Source organism: Scaptodrosophila lebanonensis, unplaced genomic scaffold (assembly GCF_003285725.1).
Source record: "Scaptodrosophila lebanonensis strain 11010-0011.00,11010-0021.00 unplaced genomic scaffold, SlebRS2 tig00000168-arrow-arrow-pilon, whole genome shotgun sequence".
Taxonomy (NCBI): domain Eukaryota; kingdom Metazoa; phylum Arthropoda; class Insecta; order Diptera; family Drosophilidae; genus Scaptodrosophila; species Scaptodrosophila lebanonensis.
Window position 1 is genome coordinate 666074 of NW_022060601.1, and position 16345 is coordinate 682418.

Here is a 16345-nt window from a genome sequence, read left to right on the forward strand (position 1 = left end):
TGAATTCTATAGTAGTGTAAGTAAGAAACGTGGCTGGAGTTTAGTTTTAGGTTAGTCGGACTCTGGAGGCAATCGGGAGTGGACGTGTAATGAAAGGCCATGCTTATTAATTAAAGTACATATATTTTGGAACTTTGGGGTGCCCATAAATTAGGCAGAGTAGCATCGTTACAATACATTTAGTAATTCGCTAATTTAATAATATTTACATAGGACAAACAAAATATTTTTAATGCACATTGTTCAGGAAAACTATAGGGTATATATTCCAATGATTATTTTTATTTGGAAAAATGTCTTTGTTAGTGATTTAATCAAAACACCTGGAAAAAGAAACGAGATTAAAAACCTCCAATTCCTGTGGCACCGAGAATTGGTTTTTTAGGCAAAACTTGGGCGGAAAAGATTTCTGTGGCACCCCTGGTTATTTTTAAGTAAATCACACAAAGTCATTTAAAGTCAGCATTAAGATAACTTTTTATGTTAACAATACAAATATTAATAATTAATAATACAAAAACAAATCAATCCGACGCTATGAGTCTCTGTTTCAACGAAGCTTATGTTTTAAAGCATCGATGCATCAATGTTTTTTGCAAAGCATCGAATTTTTCAAACAGCTATCGATATACACCGATATCGATGTTGTCCCTTCGACTTATATCCCTAAATAAAACTCTAGTTTAAAGTATCAAAGTCGATTATAGGCAGATTTGACTTTTATTAGCAAAGAAAAAAAAAACAGAAAAAAAAAACGATTTAATTATGTATTTCACAGAATCAATCGTTACTTTGAAACGAATATTTTGCTAAGACTCATAAGTTTTTAAATACGGTCACATCAATACCTTTTCTTCCCTAAGAAACGTGGGTTGTATGTTATCAATCTGTAAAATTTATTTAGAAAATCGAAATTTTTGTGTACGAATGCAATGCCCCAGTTTACATGCATCAACTGCGATGTACGTTTTGCCAATCCGGAAATTCAGCGCGAGCATTACAAAACAGATTGGCACCGTTACAATCTCAAGCGGCGTGTAGCAGAGCTACCACCCGTGGCTGCCGAGGAGTTCCAGCAGCGGGTACTGAGCGCTCGAAGTGCTACAGAAACCGCCATAAAGGAGAAAAATATGAGCATTTACTGCAATGCATGCCGCAAGCAATTTGGTAGTCAGAAAGCATATGACAATCACCTTAACAGCAAAAAGCACAAGGAATGTTTGGTAAAATATGCACAGTCTGTGGAAACAGAGCCTGGATGTAGTAGAATAACCAAGGATTTGTGCCACAAGAGCATTCTGAAGCCGCGGCAACATCCCGGCTTAGCATGTAAAAGCCGATTCGCGTTTACCGAGCGCGCCGTAGCTATGAGTGCGGATAATGATGAAGAGGACAGTGATTTTGAAGACATCGAAGAGGAGGAAGAGGTAAATAATATTAAGGTTCTTTTTTAATTTTCAAATATCTTCACGCATATAACTACAGGTGGACTCAGACGAATGGGACAAAATTGCGGAAAATCCGCTCACGGAAAATGATTGCCTATTCTGCAAACACACCAGCAACGATCTGGTTGACAATTTGAAGCATATGTCAGTGACACATTCCTTCTTTATACCCGACACGGAGTTTTGCACCGATATTGAGGGTCTGTTATACTACCTTGGTGAAAAGGTCGCCAATTACTTTATATGCATTTGGTGTAATGACCGCGGCAAGACCTTTTACTCGCTGGACGCTGTACGCAAGCATATGGTGGATAAGGGCCACTGTCAGATGTTGCACGAGGGTATGGCACTGGCGGAATATGCAGACTATTACGACTATAGTAGCAGCTATCCTGATCATGTCAGTACGCAAAATATGTATATATCATGCATGCTGTAACTAATGAAATTCTCGTTTCATTTCATTTCAAATATGCAGAAAGAGGGCATGGACATTGACGAAGAGGTGGTGCCCGAACTGTTGGACGGTGATGAGTATCAGCTGGTATTGCCATCTGGCGCGGTCATTGGTCATAGATCCCTGCTGCGCTACTACAAACAGCACTTGAATCCAGAACGCGCAGTGGCGATAAGGAAGTCCGATCGGAAATTGCACCGCGTTCTCAGCGAATACCGTGCGCTTGGTTGGACTCAGACGCAGCAGCATGCGGCGGCACGCAAGGCACGCGATATTCATCTAATGAAGCGAGTGCAGTCTAAATGGCAAATGCAGTTGGGCACGAAGGCCAACAAACTGCAGAAACACTACCGTGCCCAGATACTTGTTTAAGCAAACATGTACCGTGTATGTATACAGATGTTGATTGATTGAAGAAAACAAAATCGAATGTTTTCTTGCTTTTTGCTTTAAACAAGCATTGTTTTCTTTACACTAGCAATTTTTTCAAATAAAATTACATTTAAAAAAAAACTATTAAATAAAATTAACTTTTGATTTCGTACCAGTAAACTTAAGTTTCTATCGTTACAACATAATATACATATTTAATTATAATTAGGTTAAAAAAGAGCTCACTTATTATAAAAAAATTTGTATTTTTAATTAAAGCCGCCCAGATTGACGATAGTTGCTGTCTTAAGGTGAACGGTTATCAATCCGTTGGAACATCAACTGATCAGTTTAATCGAATTTGCAGCATTGCTGGGCGATGCGTGCGTTTGCAGGGGCGGTTACGGTTCTGTGGGCGTGCATGGGTGAATGAGACAGCGAGTATGATATTTTAAATAAGGCATGTATGTGTGAGCGTGCGCGTGTGTGTGTTTATGATGGGTGTAATTTTCATCTAACAATATATATATATATATATGCATGCGTATAGTAGACGTATGATTGTATGTGGCTTTGTGGATTTGTAATGCAAAAGCGAAATACAAAATAGCAGTGTGCTGGCATTGGCTTACGAACAAAAAAAGGTAAGCTATTTCCCTTGTATGGAAGCAGCAGACTACGAAAGAGTGGATTAAAAATGAGGCTGATAGGTGCGAAAAATGCTAATGTATAACTACAGGATTCTGTTGAACACATACGCCCACCATGGGCGACGACGACGACGTTGCGGATGCCTCGCTGCTGCTAGTTCCCGCTATAGAGCTGCCACTGCCTGTACTGCTGCCGGTAGAGACTGGATTTGTTATCATAGAAGCGACTCGACGCTGCGACAACGGTTGATTGAGCGCAGGCGCTTGGGCAGGCACGGTTGACGAGGGACATGGCGGCGGTGGAAGCTGCAACGGCTGGTAAAGCAGTGCTGTATAGGAAGCTGGACCGGAGGCAGCAGCTACTGGCCCTCCGGCTGCCGATACACTAATCACACTAGAATCAGCCATCATCAGGTGAGATGCAGCCGCCGAGATGTTGTAGTGATGCACCAGATCGAGGGGCAATGACGTTGGTGCATAGTTGTGATGTTGTAGCTGCAGCGTCGGAGCAGGTAACTGCTGATATCCGGTTGAAATTACATGCAAGCCGTTGTATTTAATATTGCTGAAGCTAGGTCGCACGCGACCGTTGGTCGCCTGAACAAATCGCGGTGCAGTCGCCCCCATATTGGCTGACGTGGTAACGGCAGAAATAGCGCCAGCGCTTGGTGCAGGTGGATCGCAATCCATGGCGTGCGGATAGTTATTGTTAGTCTGCACCGCACTGACTTCGGCAATTGTGTGTACGGGTGGACCCGAGTTTTGCAGCAGTGCTGAGAAGTTTATGACGTTTGCATTGCCAGTCGTGTTTAGATTTGCGCTCGAGTGGTGTAATAACAGGCCTGAAAATAAGGATTCACAATGTTAGTTAACAGCATCTTAACAGTTGATTGCTCGCAATGGGCTGCATATTGGAAAGGGTGGGGGATGAAGGCTGATGGCCCATAAACAAAAACGCAAGCAATAGCTTTTGTTAGAATTTTACTTTTTGCTGATTATATCGTAAGTTTTTATTAACGGTTTTTCGTTTTTTTTTTCATTTTTTTTTCGGCTGCAATTTTACGGATTTTTCGTTTCATTTGTTTTTTTTTTTTGTTACTTATCATTAATAAATTATCCCCCTATACATACATATATATGTATATATATGACAAAAGCAACAGGAAAAAAGTTCGGAAATCACTTGTATAATATGTATATAAATGACACAAATTTGTGTGTCCGTTTCCGACTCTTCCCTGAGTCTGCTTGTCTGAATTGCTTTTGTCTTTATCATTACACATTTACATGCGTGGGTGCCTGTTGTGTGTTTTGTGTTACATTTCTACAACTAAATGCATTTCTTTCATGCCAGATGGTGGCTTCTATCCTGTGGATCGACATAAGAGCCCCGTGTGTGTGGATTTAACATGAACATACTTGTATGTGCTTTATACTACATACATACGTATTTATATTCCATAAAATAAAAAAATGAAGTATGTTATAGCACGGTATAAGCCAATTAACAGCAAATGATTGAATGACTGATTCCATTGATGCTTTCTGAATACATAGATTCGTGTGGAAAGTTTACATTATCAACATTAAAAACAAGAAAGGAATGCTAGAGTCGAGCGGGCTCCACTCTTAAATACTGTGACTTGAGGTTAAATAAAAAATATTAAATACATAGATACACAAACGGAGTTTTATGTTTATGCGTCGAAGCAGGAACAACAACAGCTGCGGGCAGAGCATGGTCAAACATTACATTTATGGTTATATCTATCTTGACAGTTGACCTATTATGATAAACGGACACATAACCACTAACTGGGTATAATTACCAAATTTGTGGGGGACCGGGTATGGGGATGCTTCGTAAAAAATTAACAAACTTGTCATTTCTCGAGCTTAGGAATTTGGATACCAAGTTTGGTTATTCTAGCTCTTATACTTTCTGAGATCCTTGCGTTCATACAGACAGACAGACGGACATGGCTATATCGACTCGGCTTGTCATGCTGATCAAGAATATATATACTATGTGGGGTCTACCACGCCTCCTTCTGTGTGTTCCATGAACACTCGCACAAAACTAATACTCGCTCAAAACTAATATACCCTTTGGGTATAGGGTATAAAAATTTAATTAATTTATTAAATTAATTAAGAAAATTTATTTAGTATATTAAGTTTTATTATGATAAGTTGATCAGATAGAAAGTTATAGCCATATAACCAGGCCCAATGCACACATACATACATATGTACAAGTACACAAACACGCATAGAAACGATTCTGATGTAAATGTATGTATGCATGTATGGAATTTTTTGTATTTAATTTAGTTAATTAAATTAATTAATTAATTATTAATTATTAAACAATTAATTAATTAATTTAATTTCTTTTTTTGTGGGGTGGTACAGGGTATTTAAGAGTTGAGCCTGCTCGACTTTAGCATTCCTTTCTTGTTTTTAAATAATTTAGTTTTTTTAATAATTTTTTTTAAATTTTTCTTTATTGTGGAGGCTATTTTACTGTCGGGCTTGCTCGACTGCACTATGGTTTTTTTCTCGGTTTTTTTTTTTATTACAGAAAGAAATTTTGTCCAAATATAAAAAATTATATTTTTATTTTATTATAAATTGTTTAATTAAGCGAAAATTAAATGAATTCCTGCTGATATGGCAACACCATTTTCTTGGCGCGCATTCAAAGTTACCTGATTGTATTTGTGATTTTGGCAGCAATTTTTGGTAAACTTTCAGAGCTTGCAGAATTAAGAAAAGAACCCACAAAACTTAAGTTATATAATGGAAAACGTTAATCAAGGTATGTCAAATTATAATCCAAAACTGTTTTTAAGCTATAAAGTGTGTTCGTGTAATAGTGCCATGTGTTGCTCATGTGTTTTTTAAAAATTAACCTTTTTAAGTTGCGCTGTGTTTCCTTGAATAGTACTTTTGAATGGTAGAGTTGCAAAAAGTTATAAATGTGGAAATACCAACTAATATATGTTTATTATGGAATTACTAAGAACTTCGTCCCAATTTGCACGTTTCTGTAAAATTGCGTTTGTTGCAGTAAAACTACTGTTTGGGCATGCAAACATTGTTGACATTTGTAGCAGCAACAAAGACTCAGAAGACGCATTTAAGCAGAATACATTACAGAAAGTTAACGTAAGCATCTTAGATGAATACAATACTATGTTAATATCGGTAAAAGTAAAATCCTTCTCCAATTATATTAAAAAACACATGCCAAGTTGTAATCGAACTTTAAAGCCATTCAAAAAATCACAAATTGTTTTGCTTTTAACATGATTGTTGATGTTGATGGCGACTTTGAACCGTGATAGAAAACGCTACAGTCGAGCAATACCGACAGTGAAATACCCAGTTTCAAGACAAACTTCAAGCACTGAGTTATATACGCCCATAGCCCATAGCGGAAGCAAAAAGAAGATGAGGTAGCTTGATGCTGTAGCTTGTGGGTGTAGTACTAGAGTGAAATGTTTTCGCTAACAACTTTTCTAAAAATGTACCGATTTGATTGAAATTTAAAACAAAAATAGATGCTTCTATATAAATTGCAAAGTTTTGCTTATGTAGCTTTTGAAATGTGCACAGTATTAACGAAACTCTGTAGCCTGGCAGAGGGAAGAGGGGGGAAATCAAAAAAATAAAATAAACCCATATTCAATTATTTATATTTTGTGAACTAAAATATATTGCATGTGAGCAATATATAGGCCAGTTTCTGGCTCGATACAGTTAAAAATACTGAAGTTAGTGAAAGTCGACCATATCGGTTATATGGCAGCTATATGAAATAGTGGCCCCAACTAAACCAAACTTGGTATGTCGTCTTGAGGTACCAAAATATGCGTACCAACTAAATTTGGGGTAAATATCTTAATATTTCCATAGTGGACTGTAGCGTTCTATTTTGTTTTGGTTTGCAGAAGTGTGTTGTTGTAGTCTATTTTGAGAATGAGTGTGCAAAATTCTTCTTTGGTCGCAATTCTATGTACCCTTTTCATGAGGTATATACATAGTATATACATACTTAGCTTGAGTCTAATTTGTTCATAGCAATATCACCTAACGTTGTTTGGTGGCATTAGGTATTACACAGGGTTGGAGCAGAACTATGCATCGTAACATATACTAATAACAATAGAAATTTACAAATTATGCCAATTTAAAAACAAAGTGAATGAAAAAGTTGTTCGATTTTACCTGCTTTGGTATTCAAACTGACGAAAAGGGTGTATAACTTCACATTTACATAGGAATTGTGTCTATGTGAGTCTATGCGTTTCTGTGTGTGAGCATGTATGCAGGACAGAGTTGAGCCATGCAGCAACTACAACAAGAAATTGACCTATCAGAATTAATCTTAGCATAAGGACACATACCTGGAGGTATTTAAATCAAATAATAAAAAAAAAATGCACAATGTACACACATCTGTGTACACAATTTCGTGTCTCTATCTCTTATAGTCTCTGACACCCAGGTGTTCATACGGACGGGTATAGATTGACTCGTCTTGTAATGATGATTAAGAATGTAAATACTATACTAGGTGGAGCCTGCCATGCCTTCTTCTGTCTGTTACATTTGTAACCTCCCGTAAACCTAAAACATATACTCTTTTACATTTCATGTACAGAGTATAAAATGTATGTGATTTTGGTTTAATTGCAAATTTATGTTGGACATTGAGATACCGGGCCTAAATCTGATTTCTGAAGAGTTTCTTTTTCAAACATATAATTGGACTGCAATCTTCTAAATTATGACTGGATTTACTATTATTTTTGTTTCCCATCCTGATATATTATACATGTACATACGAATACATGTGCCAGATGACAAAAAAAAAAATTACTCTGACGAGGCGTTTATAGATATTATTGTACTTTTATTCTATTACTTTTTAGGCTGTCTCATCTTTGAAGCTTAAATTACAACTTATTGCATTTATTAACCTATGTCGACAGCCCATATTTGTTGACGTAATTGCTAATAAACAAGTAAAAAAAGCTAAAGTCGGGTGTCCCAACTTTGAAATACTCTGTACATATGTTTACAACTATTATAGAAAATAAAAAAAATTAAGAAAATTAAAAAAAAATTTTGATCGATTTTACCTCTTTTGGTATTCGAACTCATGTAAAGGGTGTATAATTGCACATATACAAAGCAATTGCGTCTATGTGAGTGTATGTATGCCTATGCGCATCTATTCGTGTCTGTGTAAGCATTTTCGCAGCAGCAATTATATTTATGGCTATAACTTCTCGTAAATTCGGTCTATCATAGAGAAACTGGGGGTATTTCCAAAATTTTAGTGCGAAATTCTAAGAATTACGGGAGTTACGATTTGCGGGGTAGAGGGGAGAGGGAGGGAAATTCCAAAACATACATTTTCTGCGTATTCACATAAGGCATCTGGTACTAAAATTTGGTGTTCCTAGGCCTTATAGTCTCCGAGATATAGGCGATTATACGAATGGAAAATCGGGAAAACCCCCATAGGGGGGAGATGGGGGCGAAAAACAAAAAAATAAAACAAACTCGTATAGAATACACACATAAGGCATCTTTGTGCAAAATTTGGTGTCTCTATCTCTTATAGTCTCTGAGATCCAGGTGTTCATACGGACGGACAGTCGGAAAGACGGACAGACAGACAGACAGGGCTAGATCGACTCGTCTCGTCATGCTGATCAAGAATATATATACTTTATGGGGTCTGTCACGCCCCCTTCTGCCTGTTACATTTTTCAGCTCCCGCAAACCTAATATACTTCTGTACATTTCATGTACAGAGTATAACAAGATAGAACGCTACAGTCGAGCAAGCCCGACAGTAAAATAGCCTGTACTCTCCACAAAAAAGAAAAATTAAAAAAAAAAAATTCAGTGCATCGAAAAAAACTCAAACTCGTACTTTCTCGGTCTTAGGAGAATATGGAAATCAAGTTTGGTTATTTCATACTTTCTGAGATCCTTGCGTTCATACGGACAGACAGACGGACAAGGCTAAATCCACTCGGCTTCTCATCCTGATCAAGAATATATATACTTTGTGGGGTCTGCCACGCCTCCTTCTGTGTGTTACATACATGCGCACATAACTAGTATAGCCTTTCACCCTTTTGGGTACAGGCTATAAAAATTCAACGAATTTATCGTCTTAAATAATCTATATATATAAAACAGTTTGTCCTGACTGACTGACTGACTGATTGGTGATCAACGCACAGCCCAAACGGTAAAGGCTAGGAAGCTGAAATTTGGACTCAAGTATCCTTTCATAGTCTAGGTCCCCACTAAGAAGGGATTTTGAAAAACTCGAGCTCCAAAGGGGGAAAACAGGCTCCAACGTTTGTATGAAAAATCTACAGTTTTCATCTGATTAACTTTAAACTTAGTTTGTATACTCTCAGAACAATTCCAAGAAAAACTGTATACTTGGTTTTTTGATATTTAATAAAAATGTTGGGGCACAAAAGCAAACCGCGTCAACAGCCCACAGCCCACACGGCGTAGGTCCCCACTAAGAAGGGATTTTGGAAAATTCGAGCTCCAAAGGGGGGAAAAGTAGCTCCAAAGTTTGTTTGAAAAATCCGCATTTTTCAACCGATCGACTTAAAACTTAGTTTCTAAAATCAATTAAAGAATACAAACAAAACTGCATACTTAGATTTTCGAAATTTGTGTTGTTATTGGGGTTTTAATATTTATTCACTATTTCAAATGAAAAGTTTGTGTTATAAATTTAGTCCGATCGATTTAAAATTTGGATAATGTATGCAAACAGCTGTTCGTGTAGTTGCGTGCAAACGATTGAAATAGCCAAAGCAAAATGTGAGACACTAAGGTGTGAATGTCTATAGATATATACATATGTGCACATCTATGTATGTACATATGTATCTACATATGTATGTATGTATGTATGTACATTCGTCTTGCACTGACAGAGCAAGAAATGTTAATTAATTGAAAATTATATAACATTTTTAAAAGTAATTTTGTCTTTGTTTAGGGCATTTGGGTTTTCATTAATAGCTTTATGCAGCAACAACAAATATCAAATAGTTGGGGACATCACATACACACACACAACAAGCAACAGTTCGTGTCTATGTGTGCGGTTCTCCACGTGCGGCTGAAAAAGTAAAAAGAAACATACATACATACATATGTATGCCTGGGTATGAATATAGCATGTATGTACATTCGCATTAATGTATACATTGGGCAATCGAACACAGTTGTTTGATTGTAAAAAAAAATAATGCTCTAAAAACAACAAAAACTGCAAGTCATTAGCTCGCTCTTCTTCTTTCGTTTTTACCATTTAATGTTAATTGCAAAGGCAAAACGCCAAAATGTTACAGTTACCGTCGCTAGGCAACGACTGCGTACGCGATAGTAAAGCAGAAACCGAATAACGGAGCTACGCATATTCTGCTTCGCATTGCGGGCAGATGTATGTATGTATGTATATGATTTGTTCTTATTGATCTCAATAAATAATTCGATTTCATTATTTAAATATTCTGCTTATTGCATTCAAACTTCGATATTTTGATGGTATCGGTGCCAGTGCTTTTTGATCGTGGCTCATCGCTGCACGGCATTGACACGAGTGCCGTGTTTCATATTCCGAGTTTGTGCGTGGCCGTATTGACTCAATATGGCACGAAAAGACTCAAATGTGAATTTAAATTTGGACTCAAGTATCGTTTCATAGTATCCATCATAGTGTAGGAGCACACTAAGAAAGGCTTTTGGAAAATTCTAGCTCCAACGGGGGAAAACGCGCTTTAAAAAATATTAGTTATAGTGTGGTCATGTTCGTTTAACGAAATAATTTGTCAAGAACAAAAATGTAACGGACTACTGAACAATTTTTTGTCAAGAACAGAAAATGTTCATTTAAATACCTTAAATGCCTTCCTACTGGTAACCTTTAAGGTGAAAACATATGGGTAGGTTATGCACACACAAAATAAATACAATTGGAAACATATTGAGCCGGGTTAAGACGGGCAATACCTGCTAGTAGAATCATATAAATACAAATGTTCAATTGTAATTAGTGTATGACCAGTTAAAGATAGATTATGGCTGACTTTTAGCTCTATTTTCAAATCTCTTAATAATTCCAAGTTGGTTTGGTTGATGAGTTGAGTTTTTAAAGTTCTTAGCGACAAATTATTTTTGCTTTTGCTATTGTTTGTCACCGTAATTCTCTTAGTTTTACTAACACTAGCTTGCTATCTTCGATAGAAATTTCCGGCAAATCATGTTCGTTATGCTTACCAACCTAGTGGTCAAATGTCACTTCAGCTATTGAGCGTACCTAATTAATTATACTCTGTACATAAAATGTATAAGAGTATATTAGGTTTGCGGGAGCTGAAAATGTAACAGGCAGAAGGAGGCGTGGCAGACCCCACAAAGTATATATATTATTGATCAGCGTGACAAGACGAGTCGATCTAGCCCTGTCTGTCTGTCTGTCCGTCTGTCCGTCCGTATGAACACCTGGATCTCAGAGACTATAAGAGATAGAGACACCATTTTTTGCACAAAGATGCGTTATGTGTGTATTCTATACGAGTTTGTTTTATTTTTTTGATTTTCCCCCCCACTTCCCCCCTATGGGGGTTTTCCCGATTTTCCATTCGTATAATCGCCTATATCTCGGAGACTATAAGACCTAGGCACACCAAATTTTAGTCCAAGATGTATATTTTGGAATTTCCCTCCCTCCCCCCTCTCCCTTGCAAATCGTAACTCCCGTAATTCTTCGAATTTCGAATTAAAATTTTGCAAATACCCCCAGTTAGTTATTATGTGTCCGTATGCCGAGTTTCACTATGATAGACCGATTTAACAAGAAGTTATAGCCAGTTATATAGTTATTGCTGCTGCAGCGCTGCCCGCGGCTGTTATTGATGTTGCTGTGTAGATGACTGCTAACATGTTTACACAGACACGAATAGATGCGCATAGGCATACATGCACTCACACAGACGCAATTGCTATGTAAATGTGCAATTATACACCATTTACGTGAGTTCGAATACCGAGAAAGGTAAACGATCAAAATTTTTGTTTTTTAATTTTCTTAATTTTTTTATTTTCTGTAATTATTGTAAACATATGTACAGAGTATTTCAAAGTCGGGTGTCCCGACTTTAGCTTTTTTACTTGTTTAGTAAATGATCGTGAGAAAAATGTTCGCTTAAAAGCCTTGTTTTGAAAGGCTGATCATGTGAAAAATGATTGATAAAGAACGTCGTTTTAAAAAGCTGACAATCTTTAGCAGGTACTAATCGGACACTGATAAAACGGACAGAAACAAATACAAGTAAGTGTGCCTGTGAGTCAACTTTCAGTTGAACCACTTCAACGGAATATCCAGATTGCGTCCATTGTTACATGAAAGGATTAACCGGATTTAACAACAAAACGAGATATGGACTGAAAGTATGTAAACTTATTGCATATCCCAAGGCGCCTCTTCTATCTATGTGTACTTGTTCTCTTGCAATACTATGTGTACAGACCTACACTGGTCGGCACAATTATGTTGAATAACCGTACTCACGACTGTCGGTGCTTGTTGCTTCTAGTTTAAAGGAATAACGGTACAATTTTTATGCGGGATATAGAGTTCATAGCAACAACAATATGTAGGCGAAACATGTTCTCTATTACTCTTCACACCTTCTTTCTACAATTGATAATGTGAGCAGACTGCAGATTCAGGTACGTCATAAGTATTTTGATAAAATCTTTGTCGCCGTTTTCGCGCTCGCTTTGTCAAGTGATACTAAAATAACTTTGCTGTAACCATTTTTGCTGACCTTTTAACATTAAATTCATTCAAATTTGATTGAAAAGTTATAAATACAATGGGAAAAACAGCAGAATTAAATTATGTTGTTAGAGCCTCAAAAGTGGCGAAGTTTAATGCCGGCGTAAAACCAAAAGACATTGCAAATGAATATAATTTCTCACGGCAAACTGTCTACTATCATATTAGCAAATATAAGACCCACAATGACGTCAACAACTTGCCTAGATCAGGTGCGAACCGCAAAACAACACCCATTGAAGACCGAGTCCTTTTGCGGGAATTTAAAAAAAATATTCATTTAAAGCCGCAAGCTGCTGCAGATCAATGGAATAAGTCGACTAAGACTCCAATCAGTGAGCCTCCTGTTTGGCGACGCCTAAAAGAAGAAGATTTTAAGGCATACAAAGCGAAGGACATACTTTACATATCAAAGGTGAACAAGCTCAAAAGATTGGCTTTTGCAAAGGAGCATCTGCATAAGCCAAAAGAGTTTTGGAGAAGCGTTCTATGGGCAGATGAAAGTTTTTTTGAATACAATTCACCAAAAACAACGATTTTTGTAACGCTCCCGCAGTTTCAAAGACAAAAAAATATCCCCGTATATCAAAAAGTGAGCCATGGCGGAGGCTCAGTCATGTTCTGGGGATGCATTGCGTACAATGGGTTAGGTAATTTCGTTCCCATCACCGGCTCAATGGACCAGCAACAATATTTGAGTACCCTTAACGAAAACGCTTTCCCTTCCGGTGACAGGCTGATTAGAGAGTCATATATCCTGCAACAGGATAACGCCCCATGCCACAAAGATAACAGCATTTTTAAACAATGTTGGCGTTACTACTCTGGATTGGCCACCCCAAAGTCCGGTTAAATGTTGTTGAGAATGTGTGGTCTCTTGTAAAACGTAAAAGAAATGTGTCTTTGCATAAAACCGAAGAAGAGACTATTTCCGAGGTCACTTCTTCACTTCACTTCACATTCGAGGTCCTTCAAAATTTAGTGGACTCAGTTCCAAGACGTCTTCAAAAAGTTATCGAAGCCAAAGGAGGGTATACATTTTATTAATCTATCATCAATTTCTTATGTTTTGTTTAGTATTGTTAATATCCATTGTCAAAATACTTATGCAAACCCATGAAACTTAGCTTGATTTATAATTTTAGAAGCTTTTATAAAAATATCTCCTTTGAATTATTTTTAAGTTCTTAATACCAATATGTATTTGAGAAAACAAAGTTTCCTTTGGTATCTTAAACCAATAACCAGTTATTGACAAAAATGTATAATTTTCTTCTCGTCAAAATAATTGTGCCGACCAGTGTATGTATGCTGTACGTTTTAAAATGTATTACGGATCGGCGTTTGTTGTCGGAATTTCCATACTAGCTCTTTGTCTTCATTTTTTATGTTCCCCCTGCCCCCTCCCTCCCCACGCCACCCCTTTTTTAAATTAGAATGTGTGTTTTTTTTTATCATATGTAGCATATATTGAAATACGTATGTATTGTAAGTATGCTTGTGAGATGCTTAGTACAAATTGCATGCTCAAAGTTTCATCAGTATTAGTTATAATATGAAGCTTTTCTTGAACAGTAAACGATTTATGCATTTCTCTCGTTTTTACTATTATAATTTAATTTTTTTTTTTTTACTATTTTTACAATGTTTTCTTTAGAACTAGTTTTGTATTTGGGTTTATTGTATATATATTTATATCATGTAAATTAATTTATATATATTTATGCATATATATACATACGTATATGGACAAAATAATAAGAACATCGTACGCATTTCAATGCAATATCGTGAAATATTTTTCACGGTTGCAATATTAAAGCGAGGAATCCCCTTGATTCAATGGTACATTTGAATAATATATGTGCTGATGTGCATTTTTTTGCTGGTCAAAATAAGAACTTTGATGTTTATGCTGATGTTCAAGGATTATATCACAATTATGTTAAAGGTTTGTTCCTATTTGTTGATTGCTTGCATAAATAAGTAAAAGGGCATTGTAATGTAGAAGATATACTTGTATAAGATAAGATTAGAAATTGCTCATACTTGGTAACGCACGGTTTGTGCAGAATGCCTAAAAATCACAATTACTTCCTCAATGCCAGGTGCAACCGAAGAAGTCATAACAAACATCTGATAAGCGACATCGTCAGTACACATACACATGTAGCTAAATCATATTCCTTAATTGTCAAAAGCTTTTTCAATTAAATGGACGACATTTTAAGCACCCCAGAGGCATGGAATACCGGCCATGGTACATCGAATAACTCTGATTCTTTGACAACACTTCAGTACAGTATATGTTAAAGCGTCAAAGTTGTACAAAAACGTTTCGAAGTGCTGACCAATTGTGGAAAGTTGTACCTTAAACATGGTATGCATTTTTGATCGAGCCAAGCCACAAACTTATTTTTATTATGCAAAAGGTACCAAAAATATACAAAATACTGAACTAGCTAAAACAATTCAATTCGTTTTGTCAAAAAAACTGTACTTATTATTTTGACATCAGCTATTTAATTTTTCCTTTATTTCTTATAGGTTTTTTTTGAAGGTTAATTCTGTTAATATTTTATAGATTTTTGAAGCGACTGCTTTGAAGTAACCACATGATTATTAAAAAGGTTTTCTAGACTTCAAAGAAAATCATTAACGTGTAAATTTTATTTTGACCATATACATACATATGTATATAAGCAACGCCAACGACTGTTCATTTGTTATTTAACAGTCGGCGATATGGTGCCGTCTGCACTTCAGTTGTGTGTTATCATTCTTTTATGCTTTATACTATATATATGTTTATATATATGTAACATTTCTTTGTATTTATTATGAATAATTAATACAATTCCCCGTAGTGCTCTTTTTCGGTTTAATACGTATAGCACATACGCGTATGAGGGAATGTCTATGTCAATGTACATGTTTATATGAAAACGGCAACGCGATACAAGGAATTAAAAAATGGGTACACTAACACCCTTTATAGTATAGCTCACTGTCATCTATTCATCAAACTGCAATTAAGATAAAACTACATTTTTGAGAAAGGGCGGGTGATCCAATAGCTGGAAATATAACATTATTTGTGTACTTGTTCTATGAAAATAGATAAATTGATGTTGAATCTTTTAACATAAAAGGGTTCTTTGCAGCGACTTCTTATGGAGAGTTCGTTGTTTGTAACACTGAATGCTAAAACGGCTTGTACACCTTTCATGTGAAAAATAGAAGAACTGGGGTGAATGAAATAGTCAGCTGAATACACTACGTTAGATGTGGTTACTGTTTTTTTTTTACGTTTTGACAGTGTTTTACATAGCATTTGAATTGGTTTTAGTCATAAGTCAAGGAAACGAGATTTAGGAACTCTTGTCTTGTTCTTCAAATATACATTTATCGAAACCTTTGGACTCATTCCGAAATCGTCTTCTGTCCAATATTTTACAGAACAAACTTTATTGTGTCCTATGTTTTCTTTTTTAAAGGTTTGTCGATATGAAATTAT

The 16345-nt window shown here is 36.3% G+C and overlaps 2 protein-coding genes across 3 annotated transcripts in view; one reads left to right on the forward strand and one right to left on the reverse strand.

The window, feature by feature from the left end:
* Window positions 1-858: 858 nt before the first annotated feature.
* Window positions 859-2403, forward strand: LOC115629896 (zinc finger protein 622). Its single transcript, XM_030526496.1, has 3 exons — window positions 859-1427; window positions 1486-1848; window positions 1927-2403. Exons 1-3 carry the CDS (start codon window positions 933-935, stop codon window positions 2275-2277), a joined length of 1209 nt encoding a protein of 402 aa, XP_030382356.1. The 5' UTR covers window positions 859-932; the 3' UTR covers window positions 2278-2403.
* An 18-nt stretch (window positions 2404-2421) lies between these two features.
* Window positions 2422-16345, reverse strand: part of LOC115629895 (serine/threonine-protein kinase minibrain) — a 51652-nt gene continuing 37728 nt past the window's right edge. For both annotated transcript variants that reach the window (XM_030526493.1, XM_030526494.1), the window contains exon 9: window positions 2422-3769. In XM_030526493.1, the coding sequence (XP_030382353.1) occupies window positions 3000-3769 (770 nt within the window). In that variant the 3' untranslated portion in view covers window positions 2422-2999. The remainder of the gene's footprint in view (window positions 3770-16345) is intronic.

Excerpts from the sequence above, each read along its gene's own strand:
- LOC115629896 (XM_030526496.1), top strand. The coding sequence starts at position 933 with ATGCCCCAGTTTACATGCATCAACTGCGATGTACGTTTTGCCAATCCG. Across the intron at positions 1,428-1,485 it reads ACATCGAAGAGGAGGAAGAG|GTGGACTCAGACGAATGGGA; the intron begins GTAAATAATATT and ends ATATAACTACAG. Across the intron at positions 1,849-1,926 it reads GTAGCAGCTATCCTGATCAT|AAAGAGGGCATGGACATTGA; the intron begins GTCAGTACGCAA and ends TCAAATATGCAG.